Source organism: Artibeus jamaicensis, unplaced genomic scaffold, assembly GCF_021234435.1.
Source record: "Artibeus jamaicensis isolate MK-2021 breed Jamaican fruit bat unplaced genomic scaffold, CSHL_Jam_final contig_685, whole genome shotgun sequence".
Taxonomy (NCBI): Eukaryota; Metazoa; Chordata; class Mammalia; order Chiroptera; family Phyllostomidae; genus Artibeus; species Artibeus jamaicensis.
Window position 1 is genome coordinate 36,330,965 of NW_026521924.1, and position 19,035 is coordinate 36,349,999.

A 19,035-nucleotide genomic window follows, 5' to 3' on the forward strand; every position below is an offset into this window, starting at 1 on the left:
CAATCCCACTGTGGCTTCAGGGGGCAGAGGAGCTGGGCAGAGACCCAGCCCCTTGCCCCATGTGGGCGCTCCGATGCCACGGAGAAAGCAAGGACCAGCCCCCCATGTCCGCCCGTGAAGCAGAGCCTGGGAGGGACTCTGGGGAAGGTGGTGAGAGGGACATCAAATATTACTCCATATGTTCCTTCCCAGTGTCCCCTGGGCAAAACCCCACCCCCAGGACCTTCGCCACAAGCCCCACCTCCCCTCAGGGCACTCGGTTCCCCATCCGCCCCCACTGGGTTTTCTATGCAGTCACTGGTCTGGGAACCTGCCTGTTTCTTCTCCAGCCGTCCCCATGGCAACAGCCCTGGGACTCCTGCCCCCTCCCCGGGAAGTGCCCAGAACCTGTTCCTGCCCCCGCCAAGCCCTTGCTGGAAGGTCCCCAGGGACGGAGCAGGCTGAAGCCGGTGGGGAGGAGGCGCAGCAGTCGGTGGGCCCAGGATGCCTGGGCTGCGCCGCAGGAGCCGCCCTCCGCACGTCATCCTGGGCCCTGCGGGGGGACCGGAGGCGTCCCTGGGCGGCTGCGGAGCCCCACCCGGAGGTGGGGAGGCCGCCTGCCGAGGCCAAGCCCGGTCTGCTGCCAGCTGGCCCTCCCCTCCTGCCGGGCCTCCCAGAGACCACCCTCTGGAGCCGCTGCGGGCCAGGGGCTACCTGCCAGCCCCACGGCTGCCCAACCCCGCTGTCCTCCAGGCCCGCGCCCCTGCCAAGCCCCAACTGCCGCTCCAGCTGCCACCGCCAACTGTCACCCGCCTCCATTCCAAACGCTCACCCCCAACCGTCCCTCCAGCAGGCCCCTGCCAACTGCCAGCCCCTTCCTTCCTGAGCCCGGGCTCCTTCCACCACCCCCAGGCCCTGGCACCGGGGCTCTGCATTCCAGACCTCCCCTCCGAGGCAGAGGCTGGGCCACACCTGCCCTGCGCCCGCTGTGTGCCCGCCCGGGAGGGGCTGGTGTCAGGGGGCAGGGCAGAAAGCCGGGGAAGGTGCTGGGGGCTGAGGGCGGTGGACAGCACGGGAGTCGGGGGGCAGGCAGAGGGCAGTGCCAGCTGCCTGGCCAGGCCAGCCTAGGAGTAGCTCTGTGGCCAGCGCCTGGCCAGGGCAGGCCGAGGGGGCTGTGGGGAGAGCTGGGGCCCGTCCTCTGAGGGTCTGTGAAGAGCTCGGCAAGATCAGCAGCCTCGGCCTTGCCGTGGTCAGGAGGGGTCCCTCCGCCCCCGTGGGCCTGGCTCCTGACATCTCAGCTGTGCGAGGCCGCCCTGGCCCCCTGGGCCCATGATCCCCTTCTCTCTGACCCCTGCCATCTCTGTGGGTCCCAGCCTTGGTCTCGCTGCCCCCTTCCTCCCTAGGCCTTTCTTTCCCCCATGGTCACCCCTGCCCCCTGTCCCCGCTCCTGCGGTCCCTGCCGTGGCCCCAGACCCCACCCTTTCCCACGTGGGCTCTTCAGAGCCTGGATTCTGCTGGCCACTGAGCAGGCACCCGATTGCGTCGGCCTTCGCCTGGCCGAGCCAGGAGGCACTGCTGCCTGCCGCCCGTGTGGCCGGGCCTGTAATTCCATCTCGCGGGTTCTGGAAACTGGGAGGCGCAGGGGGGCCAGCCAGTCAGCGCTGCAGTGGGGCGAGGGGGCCAGGGCCTCTGTCCTGCCGGAGGCCCCCACGGCTCCCTGGGGCCGGCTCACGTTGCAGGCGCTGGCGATGGTGGTGATAGCCACCGCAGGTGAAAGGGACACCGACATCCCCAGAGTCCCCTCCAGGGGTTGCCAGGCCCAGACGTGGGGGGGGGACTGGGAGGGTGTGTCACCGGCGCCCCCACCAGGTGTGGCCCTGGGAGGCAAGGATCCCCACGCAAGGAGCAGCAGGGACCACTTGCCTGGCCTGGCCCACCTCCTGTGCTAGGGGCCAGAATGGGCCAGAAGGTGTCCCCCTGCCCTGAGATCCCAGGGTGAAGGGCTCTGTCCTGCCCTGGCAGGTGCAGGACTCTCCCCCCCAAGCCCCCACCAAAGGAGGGTCTTTAGGGTGACCGCACCCCTGCACAGGGCCGGCCTGCTGTCTCAGCCTCATTTCTTCACTCACTCACTCAGAAACATTCCTGGGACATTCGGAACCTACCAGAGCCTGGGATGCTCTCTGCAGGAGCAAGATGAAGCCCTTGAACTCTGGGTGGGAGCCAGGGCTCGGCAGTCGGCCGAGGGACTGACGAGGGCACTTCTGACTGCAGAGAGACCTGGGAAAGGGCCGGACCGGCGGTGCTAGGGACATGCGGGGCGAGCCGGTGGCCGGGTGGAAGGGTTCAGGCACAACCCTGGGGCCAGGACGCAGGAACGCGGGAGCTGACGGGGAGACACAGAGCTGGGACGCCGTGGGCAACAAGGCTGAGCTGGAGCAAACAACCAGGAGGCAGATGTGACCACGCCGGGGAGCGCTGAATGTGGGCGGGGACCCTGCCGAGCCCAGCAGGTGCTCCTCTGCAGGAGACCAAGAGACGGGAAGGCGGGGCCCAGCCAGCAGGCAGGTTCTTGAGCAGGTACTAAGGTGGGCATCACCAGGGCGTCATGGGGAGGGGAGGGTGGCCAGGCACCCCGGGCACTTTGTGACGAGAAGGGCGCCTGGCCACAGCGGAAGCCCTGTGCACTCATGAGAAATCGCATCAGATGAGCCCAAACTGGGGGCTCCATCCCACACCGCTCGCCGGAGTCCTGCTCGTGTGTCCAGAGGGTCCCTGGAGCCGGCACTACCGTGTGCTGCCGGGAGTCTCGGGCCGAGGGGCCGTGATGGAGAAACTGGAGCCCTCCGACTACACTGCTCCGTGGCTCAGAGAGATGGGCCGGCAGGGGCCTCTCACCGTTGACAGCCCTGCCGCCTGCATGCAGGACAGGGCGTGGCAGAAAGCGGCACCAGAACGGCACCCGGGAACTCTGGGCTTGGCAACAGGACAGTTTTCTCTAAAGCTATCCCCAAATAAAAGGTTTATTTTTAAAAGGAAAACCTTCAAAGCCCAAATGATCATCCAACAGAACCTCCTCCCCAGGCCCGGTGTCGGGGGTCAGTGAGTTGTGGCTTGTCTTCGGTCCCGATTCGCAGGCTTGAGCTGGCCTGGCAGGGCCACCGGAACACGCTGTGCCTGCCGCCTCACCTGGTAAACCGCGAGCTCGGCCTTGCCTCAGCCTGGCCTCCCGCTGCCCCTGGCCGTGTTTCTAAAGGTGTCCCCAAGTCCCTGCGCCTCGTGAGTCTTTGCTGCCAAATTGCAAATGTGCTTTGTTTGTGCAGGGGCGTCTGCCCACTCCTCTGAGCCAGGCCGGCTCTGGACACTGGGCAGGACGTGAGGACCTGGGGCCCCTTGGGTTTAGCCAGGCTCCCACAGCTGCCGGGCCGGGCTTCCGGGTCTTCCCACGGGCTGGAGGGCGTGGAGGCGGGTGGCCCAGTGATGATTCCAGGGGCTGGAAGATGGAGGGTGAGGAGCTGACGGCCCTGGGAGGAGCAGGCCGGGAGCCTCGCGGGACCAGCAGCCACAAGGCCATGTTGGCAGGGCAGGAAGCCCGAGGGGTGAGAATGTAGGGCTGCCCAGGTGCCGCTGGCCCAGGTTGGAGGGGACAGACCTCGAAGGTAGTAGCAGAGCTGGCCTGCGTCCTGGTGAAGAAGGGGACATCCCTTCCCTGCCTTCCCCGGGACACGTGGCACCCACCCCAGCATGGTTGTAGGGAAGAGAAGTCAGGTGACCGTGACCTTGGGGCACCCCTCCCTCCAGCTGCCTGGGGTTGCAGATGTCCCTTGGGCAGGGGCCAGGGCAGAGCCGGGGCCTGAGGACGCCAGGACCCCAGAAGGCTCCCAGAGCTCGGCCGGAGGGAGCGAAGCCTGGGCCCCACCTCCCCTCTCGGTCGCCCCCCACCTCACACCCCACAGCCCTGCTGGGACTCGCTCCCCTCCTCCAGGGGCAGCGGCCCCAGGTCTGTCCACTGGGCCGTGTGGTCCTCCCTGAGATGGGGCACGGGACTGCTGGGCCTTCCAGGTGGGGAACCGGCCCTTGATGGACACCGCTTCCCCTCACCCCTCAGCTCCAGGACTACGCCAGCCCTGGCCTGCGGCCGGGGTGCTCCTCCCACAAGGCCAAGGGCACCGCTCCACCTCGGGGTCCCCTCCAGGGTAGCCCGGCCTGGAGGGAGGAGGGGACATCTGTGATGAAACAGAAAACCGCCTCCTCCCTCCGTCACAGACGGTGGGCACCCTGCCTTCTGCCCGCTCAGTGTCCTCGCAGCCCACCCCCTGCGCCTCTCCTGGGCTGGCCTCCTGACGCCCAAATTCCAAGCAGGCGCCCGCTGCTCAGGACCAGAGAGGCTGCCTGGCGCCCCTGCCTGCCCTCGGTCCTCTGCCCCCGGAGAGGACCTGCTCAGGAGACAGGACCCTGCCTCCGGCTCACGCTGGCACTCTCTGCCTGTCCTCTCCCTGCCCTGCGCTCCAACAGGCCTGGCCAGGCCAGGGCTGGGTCCCTTGGGTGCCTCCCGAGGGCTCCAGGGCCAGCCTGGCCAGAACCGGGACCACCACCAAGCGTGTGGTTTAGGTCAGCCCCTCACTTCTCTGGGTGCCAGCGGGCACCAGCAGAGCCTGCCTGAGGGAGCCCAGCAGGCTGGCCAGGGCCGGCCCAAGGGTGCTGCCTCCGTGGCTTCGTGCGTGGTGCCTGCATGGCAACCCGGCTTGTGACCCGTGGGCTGAGGGAAGGCGCAGGGCTGGGCGGGGGCTCCGGGGCCTTCTGCTGGGTTTGGGCTGGAGTAGCCTGGGAAGCCGCAGGACCCCCATGGCTGACAGACCCCGAGAGGAGGTCCCACTGGAGGAAAGGCCTGCCTGGTGTCGGCCTCTGCCCTCTTCCTGGGCCCCAGCAGAAGCCGCACAGTGATTGAGGGTCCCGTCCCCCATCGTCTCGGGTAGGGCGGGGGTGTGGCACATGCAGGGCGCACAGCTAGAGGGGACCTTGGCCAAGGCACTGGGGGAAGGGGGCGCCCTGCCCAGGGGTTCAGTGGCGGGAAGGGGCTGGAAGGCGGAGTCATCCCACCTGCTTGGACCACCTCTGCCCCCCAGCACCGGACTCAGAGCCCCCCTCCTGGTGGCCAGGGGCTCCGCCACGCAGGAGCCGTGGGACCACTGACAGCCGGTTCCCGGCCCTCTTGCCCGGGGGGTCCTGGTGCCGAGGTGGTTTCGGAAACCAGAGACTGGAGGTCTTATCAGACCACAGGTTTTCCTGAGGAAGGAAGGGTGGGTGTGGGCCTGTGCTGGGCGCCTCCTCTGGGCGGGCCTGGCCTGGCAGAGGGCGAGCTGCCCTTCCCTCCCCGGGGAGGACGGTCTCTCCCTAGGGGACCCCAGCCCGGGAGGACACACAGATCCCGGATGCTACAGAGAGACCCCGTGCCGGCGGGTGGGACTCCGTGACACTGAGGGCAAATTCCAGTGTTTCTAGGAGAGTGTCCCTGGTGCCCCATCAGAGCCTCGGGGAGATCTGCGACAAGTTGGAGCCCGGCTCCACCCTGGAGACGTCACTGAGCTCCACCAGGAACCACGTGCTCCAGCTTTCGAAGCCCCTGTTTGTAATAACCCCAGACTGGGAGCTCCCACGTGCCCACCAGCAGCCGTGCAGGTGAATGAAGTGTGGCCTGTCACCCAGTGGAGTGTGACAGCTGTGACCACGAGTGCCGTGGACTCCCGGTGCCTCTGCAGACACGGCCATGTGTCAGCAAGGGGTGGGGAGGGCAGAGCCGAGTCCATGCCCGGCAGGACCAGGGTCCCATAGGATCTGACGGTGATGGCCTCAGGGGCGGGCAGCACCCTGGTTTCTGGATCCGGGTGCCGGTGACGAGTTCGGTGTGTGGAAATTCACTACGCACGCACTTCGGGTGGGAGCCTTTTCTGGGCCTATGTGTTGCTTCAATCGAGAGTGACAGGAAAACCCCTCACCGGACCTGAGGGCAGAGTGTTCCCCAGGTCCTCTGCTTCCCTCCCTGCCCCGCCCCATCCCCAGGGACCCTCCTGTGTGGGTCAGGAGGGGGCGGGGGTGAGGGGCAGCACAGAGCAGCCCCTGGCGAGGTTTGGGGGCTTTTCCTACCTTCGGGGACTGAAGTTGGAGCCGGGCTCAGGCCAGGCTCACTGGCCCTCCCTTTCTCAAGAGCAGGCCCAGAGAAGCCCAGCAGGGTGGGGGTCCACAGCCTCCCAGGTGGGGCCAGGCGGATGCACCAGTCCTGGCTGCTGGAGCCTGGGCTGCTGGCCTTGGACCGCCAGCCACCCGCTGAGCCAGGGATGCCTCCGGCCCCCCCCACCTCTACCCCTTCCTCTACCCCTTCCTCTTCCAGAGGCCCCAGGGCTATTTTTAGGCTATTTTTAACTCAGCTGAGCTGCCAGTGCCGAAGGTGGACAGAGGGGAGGGGCCCACATCTGCCTTCCTGTCCCCTCCCCTCCCGGGGTCCAGGCTTTCTGGGGACACTGGTCATTCTGACACTGGAGGGGAAACAGCGGCGGACCCCACACAGGGTAGCCCTGCGCAGAGGCCACATGGGGCTGGGACACAGCCTTACACACACACACACCGAAGGCCCCCACGTGAGCATGCATACGCCCCAGGTGCGGAGACCTGCTCACCAACAGGCCAGACCCAGACCCAGATGCGTCAGTCTGCACAGACAGACAGACAGCCACTCCTTGGTCCCCGGACACACAGGCGCCCAGAGGCCCCGGGTGGGGGGGTGTAGGGAGGACCCTCAGGTCACATTTGCAGATGGTTGTGAGCAAGGCCTGCGGGGGGGAGGGGAGCTCAGCCCCTCCGTCCTGCTCCCCAAGAACCAGCGCCATGTCCCTCAGCCCACCCTAGGGTCGCTCAGCACCCAGACACCCACGGTGAGGGGCGGGCTCGTGGCGGGGGCTCAGTCCCGGCTCTCTCCTCCGGGTGCTCCCCCGGCCCGCAGGACAGGAAGCCCAGGGGAGAGGCAGGGGAGGCGGTTCGTGGAGAGGGCCTCCGAGCACGCTCAGCCCCTTCCTTTCCCTGCTCCCCACCTCCCCGCTCCTCCCCAGCCTTTGTTCCCTGGAGCAGCTGCCCCCACCCCGTCGCCCTGGAAAAACCCCAGGTGCTGGTCTGGGGCCTCTGTCCCTGCATCCTGGCTGGGGGGGGGGGCGAGGGGGGAGCTGGGCGTGAGGGGAGGGCACAGGACCCAGCACTGTGAGGGCAGCGGGCTGAGGTCCAGCTCCCCCCCGACTCCCCCCCCCCCGAGGCCCCAGGGATAAAGCAGGGTGGGGAGCCTGCCCGGAGGACAGGACATCCTCTTGGCAGGACACAGGACGCAGGCCGGAGGTTCCCAGCCTGTCAAGGACACAGGGGGAAAAGGTCACCGGGGCCTGGGGCTCACCACTTCCAAGGTCCATCAGGGCCTCTGACAGTCCATCTGAGTTACTTCAGACAGGGACCTCGAGGACAGCAGAGCTGGCACCCACAAAACACCCCAGTCCCTGACCCCCACCCCCCAGGCCCCACCTTGGTCTGTCAGGCTGTGGAGGGGCGTACACACTTGCCCCGGTGGCCCCAGCCCCGGGGCATCCTTGGAGTGCACGGGAGAGACACAGTCATGCCATGGTGCAGGAGGCCACCTGCACCTCCTGCTCGGGACCCCGGTCCTCAGGTGAGTCCTGGGGCCGCTGCCCTAGAGAGGCCTCAGCTCATCCCTGGCCCTCCCTTGCCCAGGCCAGAAACCCAGGGACAGTCTCGTGGGGGTGAAGGCTAGGGGGATGGATCCCTTGCTCCTGCAGAGAGCAGCAGAGCTGGGCCCCCCTGGGCTGGCACCATCGGCTAAGCTTGGCCAACCGTTTGCTCACTGGTCCGGGGGATGAGTATATCGAAGGCCAGAGGACTTCCTGTGGTCACCACGTCCAGGCCACCGGGACCTGGGCTTCGTCTGTTGGCCAGTAGCCATTCCAGACCAGAGCACCCTGCTTGCTCCAGGAGGCCTGGAGGGTCCCGGCCCTGCTCCTGCCCAACGCAAGTGCCCGCCGGTCATTTGCAGGAGCTTCTGCGGGCCCATTCCAGTGGCCGAGTGGGACACAACCCCTCACCTAAACACAGCCCGTGAAAACGAGTCACCACAACTTGCAGCTTGGGTCTGGTGGCCTCTGTTCACCTGAGGTGACAATCGGCAAAGGGGCTCTGGTTTCCACTCTGCCTGGCGATGCCGCAGCCAGCGCCCACCTAGGAGAGATGGCCCCTCTGCCAAATGGCCGGCCGCCCGGACCCCGCCCTCCCCACCCTCCCCCTGCCTGGGTTTCTCATCATTCCTCACAGTCTTATGTCTTCTTCAAAATTAAGCTTTTTGTTGAAGTGTGATTCAAATATGATGACTTCACCGATTTTCTTTTCAGAGAGAGGGGGAAGTAAGGGAGAAAGAGAGGCAGAGAAACATCATTGTGTGGTTGCCCCTCATGTGCCCCAACTTGGGATCTGGCCTGCAACCCAGGCATGTGCCCCAACTGGGAATCGAACTGCATACCCTTTGGTCTGCAGGCCCGCACTCAATCCACTGAGCTAAACCAGCCAGGGCATTTCGCCACCAATTTTAAGCGTACAATTTGATGCGCTTTGATAAACATCTAATCCTGTAGCCTCCATGGTCGTGTGGTCACGCGTCCCCATCGCCCAAGAATGCCCGGAACCGCAGCAGCCGTGCTCCCGGTGGCCCCCAGCGTTTCACGTGAACCGAGCCGCGCGCTTGCGCTCTGCTGAGTCAGTGGCTCGCTCCCCTCGTCTGTGTTGTTCGCGGGCCCACAGTTCCTGGGTCTGTCTGCCGGGGCCGGACCCTCGGGTTTTCCAGCTGGAGCCTCTGCTCAGGCTGCAGCCAGACCTGAGGAGGAAACTCAGAGCAGGAGCCTTCGCCTTTCTCTGCGGCGACTGCTGGGCCCTTTGCTGGGCTGCCCATTTCCCGAATCTTTTCCCGTGTCTGCTTTGGGTCTGCCCCGCCTGCCCCAGGCTGTCAGGTCCCCCTGGTACAGGCCTCGCCATCGGGTGTTGCCCCTCCCCATGACCACAGCTGTTCCGACAGATGCCTGTCCCAGGGTGACACATGGCGGAGCCTGTGATGGGGGCCTGGGGGGGTGCTGACACAGGCACGTGACCATGGAGCTGCCGGCAGCAGAGGGGATGACGAGGACGGCGATGGCCCGTTAGGCAACTGCGGCCGTGGGTGTTGGCGGTGACAGTGATGGACGTGGCCCTTTGTAATGGCGAAGGCTCCGAAGGCTCCACTGTGCCTCCTGGGAGGCGCCCGGTACAGCATTTTGAACCCACTGGGGAGGCGTCCCCACTCCCACAGTCACACCCGTGGGGCGAGCTGCCCCCACACCCGCACCTGCCTGGCAAGGACAGTGTCCGCCCTCCCCCTCGGTGGCCACAGAGCCACAACCCTTACTGGACCTTTCGCTGCCAGGGCCGCCTGTGCTCTCCCAAATGCGTGGCCTCCCCCTCTCCGGCTTCCTTCTCCCCCAGTTCAGATGGCGTTTTTCTCCCTCAAAAACACGGGAAGTAGGAGTCATGCTGGCCTCTCACTGCGTCGCCCATTTTCTGGTGGCCAGCATTTAGGCTACTGCTCACAGCCTGGAGAATCGCCCTGAGCGGCAGACGCTCAGCCCCATCCCTGGCCACCAGCACGGCAAGCCCTGGGGACGGTCGAGGGAGGGCGCTGTGGGGGGGGGGCAGTCCAGCTCGCCTCTGCAGAGCAATGTCGAGAGTAACCACTGGCTTTCTCGCGCCCACCTGGTGCCCGTGGCTGGAGGTCAGCGGAGGCCCGGAAGGGTCTGCTGGGCAAGGGGACCCCCCTGACGTTTGAGGCCTGGTTGAGGGTCAGAAGGCGCCCCCTGGGGCTTTCCAGGGGGCTGTGCCCACTGACCTCCTGACCAGAGCCTTTGCTGGGGCGTTTCCTGTCTGGCCTCCCCCCCCCCCCCCCAGGCTGCAGCCCCTGCTCCTTCCTCCCCCGCCCCAGGGGCTTTCCACAAAGCCCAGGCCCGCTATTTTTAGCTGAGAGAGAGGGACCAAGTCCTGGCCCCACCGCCTCCCCCAGGGAGCCTGGGCAGCACTGGGGCTGGGGTTGGGCCCCAGAACTGGGGAGCCAGTCGCCGGGCAGCCCCTTCCTTCCTGCCCCGCACTGCCCACCCCACAGACACCTTGCAGCCAAGGTGGTGAGCACGTGGCCAAGACTTGGGAGCCCAGCGGGCAGGGGCTCGAGGCCCGGTGTGGGGTGGACCCAGGGCCTGGGTGGGCTACTGCCCGCTTCCTGCAGCCGCGCCCCGGCACTTCAAAGGCCACTGCGGCCCTGTGGTCACTCCCCAGCTCCCACGCAGCCAGCGGAGGGGCGGGGTGAGCACGAACCCCTGGCAGCCGAGTTGGGCTCCAGCAGCTTCAAAGCAGCTGGGGCGGGCAGCCCTGCGGTCAGTGTGGATCCCCAGGGCTAGTGGGGGGCGGGCAGGGGGAATAACGGGCTCTCTCCTCCGCTTCTTCCTCCTCCCCACGCACTGCCTTCCTGGGTGGGCTCAGGGCAAAAGCCCAAACTCTCTTCTGGCCCCCAGATCCTGTCCTGAAACAGGACACCCGGGAGTCAGATGCCTTCCCCTCTGTGGTGTGTGGGGTGTCCAGGTGGGGTCACCATGCACCCCCCTAAGAGAAGCCACTGGAACCAGGGCGGAGCACCCCTGCCTGCCCCCTCTGGTCCCTGGCTGGGGTGAGGCTTCCTCTTCCTCCCCTTCACCGCCCTTTCTTCTCCGTCCACTTTTTCTGCCTGAAGCCCTGGGGGCAGCCCGGAGGGGAGGGGACAGAGGGAAGAAGGGCTTGCCTGTCTGAGCCTCTGGGGCGCAGAGGCTCCCGCCCACCGCAGAGGTGGGCTGGCCCGGCTGCGGTGGGCTTGACCTCGCGCCAGATCCCCAGGGAGCCGGGGTGAGAGGGTGGGGGCGCAGAGCCTCGGAGCCGCCCGGCGCCCGGCTGAGAACAGAGAGTGCCTGTGAGCGAGGGGGCGGGGAGGAAGCGCTCAGGGTCCCCTGGGGTCAGCTCTGGGACAGTTGCCGTTTTTAATCTGTGCAGGAGACTGAGAAGGAGCCGCGAGGGCTCTAACCTAGATCCACTCAGAGCGAGCTTGGGGCGAGCGGGCGGCTGTGAGCGCCGCAGGGCAGAGACCTGAGTTCGGGGTGGCGGTCCCGGTCCGAGGTCCGCTGCGGCCTCTCAGGGTCCCGCCCAACTCTGCGCTGACCGTGCCCCCACCCCAGCCTCTGGCCCCGCAGCCATCCACTCTCGGGCGCCCGGGGCTCCAGAAAAGGGCCACTCGGCCCGGGGCTCCCCGATTCAGGGCCATGAAGGAGCCCCATTCATGAGCCTAAAGTTCCGCCGGGGCCTCCGGGGAAGGCAGCTCTCAGCCCACCCGGCTGGCAGGTGGGAGGCCCGCGCCCTGGGGTCGCCCACGCCATCCGCGGGCCCGGAGCAGCGCCCCGCGGCTCCCCAACTCCGCCCGGAACGCACTGCCAGCGACCACCCGGCGCTCTGGGCACAGGCAGGACTCGGCTCCGCGACCCCTGGCCCCCAGCCCAAGGCCACCGCTTTCCGCGCTCCGAGTGCCTGCGGGACCCGGTGCTGGGCGGGGCTCTGCGGGAACGCCCGTCCCGCCCGCAGGACGCGCCCCTGCGCGTCCCCGCCGAGCTCGCGCCGCCCGGGGGCCGAGGACTTCAGGTCACCCCTCCGTCTCCCGAGGTCCGCTGGGTCAACTGCCCTTCCTTGGGCCACACCGTCCGCCTTCCGCGCGGCCTCACCGCGCTGTGAAAAATGTCGGCGGCGCCACGACTTCGAGGAACCCGGAAAGGTCGCCTCTGCCCTCCGGGGACCTCGGCCCCCCCGGAGTCAGAGCTGCCTCGGGAAGCTGGGCCCTGGGGACACAGGCGCGGGATCAGCGGCCGGCGGCGGGCGGGCGGGCGGGCGTGCTGGGGCCCAGGACGGCGTCCTTTCCCCGCCCCATCGCCGGTGTTTGGGGTCTCGCGTTGGCGAAGGAAAACGCGGCGCATCCGGACACCCAACTTGAAGGCGGGGGTCCCCCGACCTTTTCCATTCGTCCGTCACCCCACCCCCACCCCGCCGCGCCCGAGTCGGGCCGGCTGTCGGAGATCCGGGCCATAGTTTCTATCTGGCCGCCATCCGGCGCGGCTCCCACAGGTGAGGGGCCTCCAGAGGGCAGAGTGTGGAAAGTGGGGCGCGGACGTCGGGCAGCTGGCGGCAGGGCTTGTGGTGCGGGCCTTGCCAGCGGGTCAGGATCCGTCCCTCTCATTAAACCAGGGACACGAATCCGGCTGACCCCTCTGTTTCAGGTGGGCAGCCAGGCAGGACTCACGGGCCAGCACCAGCTCTTAGAAAAGCAATCCAGTCCTGGCTGGGGTGGCTCAGAGGACTGAGCAGGGGCCTGTGATCGGGGAAAGGTCCCCGGTTCAAAGCCCAGTCAGGGCACAGGCCTGGGTTGTGGGCCAGGTCCCCAGCCGGGGGCCTGTGAAGGGAGACTGATTGCCATCTCCCTGGTACTTCGATGTCTCTCCCTCCCTCCCCCTCTCTCTAAAAATAAACAAATAATTTTTTTAAGGGAAAATAAAAGCGACCCAGCCAGATCTCCTGCCCTTAAGAACACCCACCCGATTCCCTTAGGCACTTGGGAACTGAAGGGCACCCGGGGTGCTCCCGGGCGGCCAGAGCGCAGACTCAAGGGCTCCCCTGGTCCGGACGGCCCGTCGCCGTGTGTGTTGGCCGCAGACGGGAAAGGTGTGAAGGGCGCATCCAGCCGGTGTTTGTGGATACCAGGCGGGGGCGAGGAAGGACCGCTGGCTTTTCTGTGTCACATCTGGCTGGTTGCGTTGTGAACAGCGAAACCCTCATGAGGCCTTCGCTCCCACCCGGTCCTGTGCTGCGTGTGGCGGGGGCCGGGAGGGACAGGCTGTGCTTCCAGGGGTGACATTGGGCCCGCGTGTAGTGGCCCTTCCAAGGTCACATGTGGGGTCCTGAGGCTCGTTTCAGGAGCCGGGCCCCCAGCTGCACACGTGCAGGGGCGCTGCTGTCTGTGGGGACGGCGCCCCTGCAACTCAGCCCCCGGGGCCGGCTGCTCGACTCCTTCCCAGACCACCCCCATGATGGCCGCAGTGTGAGGAGAGATGGAGCCGGGCCCTGCGGGGCAGCAGGAAGGGGAGGGCCTGGGCGTGCACCCCCCACCCCCCCACCCTTGAGGGCGCTGGGTAATTCTGTGATTCCAGATGTTCGGCAGCTGTCGTGGCCATTTCCGCCCCTTCTCTGACCCCACATCCGCCAGGAAGCGTCCCCTCCTGTCCTCAGGCTCTGAGCCAGCCCCCACCTCCCCTGCACCCCATTTCCTGAGCAGAGGCGTTTGTGCAGACTCAGCTCCCCCTCCCCAGAGCCCTGGGCCAAGCCCACTGGCTGGACACCCCCTGCCAGGGCTCTGGTCCTGGCCCAGCCCCTCTAGCCTCGCTCCTTCCCCGAGGTCGGCTCTGCTGCCTGCAGCATAAATCAGGGCCTGGAGGGAGTGCCACGCCGCCTTCCTGGGAGGGAGGGTGGGGGCCTCGGGGAGAAGGGCAGAGGTCACAGCGCCCAGCAGGCTCTGTGGGGGTGGGGTGCCTATGGAGATGGCTGCCTGCAGATGCTGGGGCATGGGGGGCTGCCTCATGGAGCTGAGAACTGACGAGGGGGGACACAGCCCTGCCTTCCCGGAGCAGATGGGGGGCACGAGAGGTCACTGCAGCTGGTCCAGTCTGGGGGCTCTTCTGGAGGGGACAGCGGGAGGAGGGCTCCCTTCCTGTCACATGCTTTCCTGTCTCAACAGAGCTGGTGGCTCTGGGCACTCTGGCTCCCATGGGTTGGGGGTAGGGCTGGGGGGGCAGGTCAGGGGCCAGGCCAGACCCAGGGTAATGGCCCCAGGGAGCCAGCAGCTCCAGCTTGCTGACCTCTGCCCCTCAGAATGCCCCCTCTTCCTGCTCTTCTGGGGAGCCTAGGGCAGGTGGGCCTGGATGAATGGGGGGGTTGCCCCCGGGGGACGAAATTTCTGGGGAATCGAAACAAAATGTGATGTGTCCTACATACTGTGCAGACAGTCCTCCAGGACACCCCCACTGCGTTACTGTATCTGCCCAAATTCCGGCTACAGACCCTCTGCTCTGCTGGGTCACTCCTCAGGTCTCACCCTAGGAGCCTGGGCCTCTGGGTCTGTATGGCCCCTCCCCTGGAAGCCGGATTAATGGAAGCGGTCCCTGGGGAAGTAAATGCCCCCACCCTCCCATCTTCTCTCCTCACCTCGGGGCCAGGGGGAGCATTTCAGGAGGAGGAGGACTGCCAGTCCCCGTGGGCACCTCCACCCATCCCTTGGCCCCAGGTGTGGTGCTCTGGGGGTTCCCTCTTCAGGGAGTCCCCCCAACTGCCCCTCAGGACCCAGAGAAGAGGTGATGTGGTTGTGGATCCAGGGGACAGAACGGGGGCCCCGCCCAGGTTCCCCCTGAACCTGGAGTTATCTCTGGGTCCTCGGGACCCGACCAATGAGCAGGGCCACCCAACCTGGAACATGGGCTGGAAAATCTGGGTCTCAGCAGCTGGGGGGAGGGGGACAGAGTTGCCAGATTTAGCAAAAATCAACAAACAAACCTACAAACAGGATGTCCTGCATGTCCCATGCAACATTTAGGACACTTGTATTCAACAAGTATTTGTTCTTTACCCGGAATTCAGATTTAACTGGGAATTCTGCATTTAATCCGGAGACCCTGGGGGACAGTCAACAGGCCCAACCCACTTGCCTCGTCCCCCGCCCCCTCCGCTGCCCCCCTCCAGGGTGTCAGTGTGCTCATCTCTATTTCCCACAGCTGGTGCAGGTTGACGGGGCCGACTGCCTGATCCCGACACACGGGGGAGCAGGGAGGGCCCTGGAACCCTCCCCAAAGGACTGGGCCTTGGAGGCAGGCCTGGCTCTCAGGTGGCAGAGTCTGGCTGGCTTTGCCCAGGGCCTGCTTGAGCTCCAGGCCACCATTGAATGAGCCCCTGTCTGGCTCTGAGCTTCCCCTGGCTGCCAACCCTGCCACCTTCTCCCCCAGGTGGGCTGGCCCTCTCTGGTGGAGAAAAAGGGGAACCCACCAGAGTCCTCTAGAAAAGAGGAAGGTGTCACTTGCAGGGTGGTTTCAGCGGGTAGAGGGCTTGACCAGTGGCTGAAAATGAGGAACACTGGCCAGGAAGCACCCACCTGGAGACGGGGCCACTGCCTCCGAGGAGTGGGTGGAAAGAGGATCCAGCACAGGCGGGGGTTTCCAGCCTGCACCCCACCTCCTGAGGAGGAAGGTGTGGAGGGGTGGGACCCACAAACCAAAGTGGGAGCACAGGCTGCATGCCTGTCCCAGCAGCAGCCCCGCCAGCCGGCAATGTCAGATTTCCTGGGCTGCTTGGTGCACTGGGGGGCTGGGGGTACCTTTGGTGGGCCTGAGTGGGGCACTGCCACGCCCCAGCTTCTACAGGAGACCACTCTGTCTTTGCACAGACTCCCTCAGCTTGACTCCAAAGCCGCTCCAGCCTGTCCCCAGCTTCTGTTCCCACCCGTGTGGGTACCTCCCCGGGTGGGGGACCATCCCAGAGCAAGCCCTACATTTTTCCCAGGGAGACCCAGGCCTCGGTTCGCAAGAGGTTGAGGCTGTTCATTTCCCGCCTCTCTGTCCTCCTTCAGTTTAAGGAGAGGGGTGTATGCTGCTCTAGGTGTGGGTGGCAGGTGGGTGAGGCTGGGGTGGTGGAGGCAAGGAGGGCGTGAGGAGGGTGCGGCCACCTCCGGGTCCTAAGGCTTGTGTTCCAGGGGTGGGGCAGAACTCGAGGCTCCATGACTGGGAACCCTTTGTGAGCCCATCACAGAATGTCACCTCTCCCCCCAGCAACAGTGACTCACAAAGGTGGCTAGTACAGATGCCACCTTTGGCACCTTTCCATCCTGGAAAGTCCAGGTCATAAAGGCCATTAGGACTGAGCCCAGAGGAGGGCGTCCCAACACAGCCCGGAGCCACGCTCGCCCCCACGGCTGGGCTGGGCTGGGCCAGCCCTCCCACCTCCGCCCGGCCCTGGGACTGCGGGTGGAGTCAGTCTCACGCCGAGCATGTGGCAGCCTTGACGCCCATGTGTGTCGTCTGCTTCGTGAAGGCTCTCGTTCAAGTGTTCAAGATCTACCTGACTGCCAACTACACCAACAACTTCCGCAGCTGGCCGGTAGACTTCCGCTGGGATGACGTGCGGGACCCCGGTGCCGGTGGCAGCGGTCACCGTGCGCTGACGTGCACTGCGGCTGTGGCCGGTGTGTGGTTGCTCCGGGATGCTGCGCTGGGTGCAGATGCGCCCGGGAGGCCACTGCGTGGGTCACGCAGCCAGATGCAGTGCCTCCTGCAGCAGATCCGTGAGCTGCCTGGCCAGATCGCCAGCTACGTGCTGGCCCACTCGCTGGGCCGCTGGCTTGTGTACCCCGGCTCCATGTTCCTGATGACCCAAGCGTTGCTGCCACTGCTGCAGCAGGGCCAAGAGCGCCTCATGGAGCGCTACCACGGCCGGCGAGCCAAGCTGGTGGCCAGTGACGGCAACCAGATCGACACCATGTTCATGGATCGCCGCCAGCACCCGGGCAGCCAGGGCCGCGGACTGCACCTGGTCATCTGCTGTGAAGGCAATGCGGGTTTCTACGAGATGGGTTGCCTGTCAGCACCGCTGGAGGCTGGCTACTCAGTGCTGGGCTGGAACCACCCCGGCTTTGGGGCCAGCACCGGTGAGCCGTTCCCCCAGCACGATGCCAATGCCATGGACGTTGTGGTCAAATATGCGATGCACCGCCTACACTTCCCACCCGCCCACGTGGTGATCTATGGCTGGTCCATTGGCGGCTTTACAGCCACCTGGGCCACCATGACCTACCCAGAACTGGGTGCGCTGGTACTGGATGCCACCTTCGACGACCTTGTGCCCCTGGCCCTGAAGGTCATGCCCCAGAGCTGGAAGGGACTGGTGGTGCGCACTGTGCGAGAACACTTCAACCTCAATGTCGCTGACCAGTTGTGCAGCTACCCTGGACCAGTGCTGCTGGTCCGGCGCACGCAGGACGATGTAGTCAGCACCTCGGGCCCCCTGCGCCCCCTGGCGTCCGGCGACGTGCAAGGCAACCGCGGCAATGAGCTGCTCCTGCGCCTGCTGCAGCACCGCTACCCCGCTGTGATGGTTCGGGAGGGTCTCGCCGTCGTGGCTCGCTGGCTGCGCACCAGCAGCCTGGTGCAAGAGGCCGCTTTCTATGCGCGCTACCATGTGGACGACCAGTGGTGTCTGACACTGCTGCGCTCCTACCGAGCGCGCTGCCAGGCGGAGCAGGACGACGGGCAGGCTCGGGGGCCGCATGGGCTCCCCTTCCCGTGGCTGGTGGGTCAGGGCTTGAGCCGGCGGCGCCTCCGGCAGCTCGCACTGTTCCTGGCGCGCAAACACCTCAAGAACGTGGAGGCGACTCACTGCAGTCCGCTGGAGCCCGAGGACTTCCAGCTGCCCTGGAGGCTGTAGCTGCAGCCCCTGTAGCAATTGGTTCTGTAGCAGTTGCTTATCTTCAGGGCCTCAAGGCTGGTCCCCTTCCCAACCAGTAAAGCTGGCCTGCCCTGGGGATCCCAGCCTAGTGTCTAGAGGTGGGGAGGGCATTCCCGGCTCCCTTTCTTCCCTTGGGTATGTCCCACTCTGCTCCTGACTCCTAAAGGGAATGCAGAGCTGACCCGAGTAATGGCAGCGCTGTGTAATAGGGGGCCTTGAACACATCCAAACGATGGCGGGAACATGAGCTGTAGGGTCCTCGGAGGTGCCATTCTCTCAGCCTGGGTGACAGGGTAGCTCCAGGAAAGATGGGAGTTGAAAGGTTTGAACGAGTTGCCCATAGCTATGAAAGGACTGTGATGTCGCCACTCCACGGGTCCCCCTCCCCACATCCACTCCTGGCTTCTCCAAGAGGGGCTCAGTGGGATTCCAGACTCAAAGGAGCGGGTGCACACGGTGCTGTGTCCAAGTGGGGCCACAGGCACACCTGCAGCAATCGCTCACCACTGGGCGTCCGCTGAGCCAGGCCTGGCTCGGGTGCCACGCAGAATGAGAGACAAGCTCCTCTGCTTCCCACTATCTGTGATGCAGTCACTTTCTGTCTGTCTGCCCTGAACTGTATGAAGCAGAGACTAGGGGCTGTCCCCAGCCTCTGGGGACAGGCTGGCCAGGGTGGGCTGAGCAAGAAACTCTGGAAAAACAGAAATAGTTGAGTGGGGCAGCACCAGAGCAGGATGCGGCCATGATGCACCGGGGCAAGTAGAAGCAGAGGTAGGTATGCATGGTGACGTAAACAGGGAGATGCCTGTGGAAGGTGGTGAGCTTTGAGCTGAGACAGAAAGAGGACTTAGGTGAAGGAAGGGGCTTCCATGCCTGGGGGCCACAGTGGCTTGGCTGGAGGTGGAAGTACAGCCCCTGTATGGTCAGATCCCAAAGGCTTTGCATAACATTTAAGGCTTGGCTTCTAGGGACAAGTAGGAGATGAAGAAGGGCAATTGTGGGAACTGAACAGGACTGGTTGCCTGACAACCCCCTACACCTCGCCTTTGGGAAGTCTGGCAAGTGAGGCTGTTGTTCCAGAGTCTGCTGGAAGCCCATCCACTAGCTGAGTGGCCTTGGCAAGGCACCCTAACCTCAGTTTCCTCAACTCTAAAGTGGGCTCCACCTTGCTCACGAGGTGGCTGAGACAAGCCGAGGACATCAGCGCACGCCGCACCGAACTGGAGAAGGGTGCTCGAGGCCCGGTGCCGGCACGGGGACCCAGTGGCCTCCAGTCTGTTGAGGGCAGCGGTGCCTGCAGGACAAGAGGAGGGATCGCGGTCACGCTTTTTTCTGCGCAACCCGCAAACAAATAAACAAAAATGACCGTAAATGGGCGCACTAAAATAA

At 65.5% G+C, this 19,035-nt stretch overlaps 1 protein-coding gene across 1 annotated transcript; it reads left to right on the forward strand.

Moving 5' to 3' along the window:
* Positions 1 to 16,062: 16,062 nt before the first annotated feature.
* Positions 16,063 to 17,625, forward strand: ABHD16B (abhydrolase domain containing 16B). Its single transcript, XM_037161594.2, has one exon. It carries the CDS (start codon positions 16,213 to 16,215, stop codon positions 17,623 to 17,625), a length of 1,413 nt encoding a protein of 470 aa, XP_037017489.2. The 5' UTR covers positions 16,063 to 16,212.
* The last annotated feature ends 1,410 nt before the right edge of the window (positions 17,626 to 19,035 follow it).

Coding starts and splice junctions, on each gene's coding strand:
- ABHD16B (XM_037161594.2), top strand. CDS start 16,213: ATGTGTGTCGTCTGCTTCGTGAAGGCTCTCGTTCAAGTGTTCAAGATC.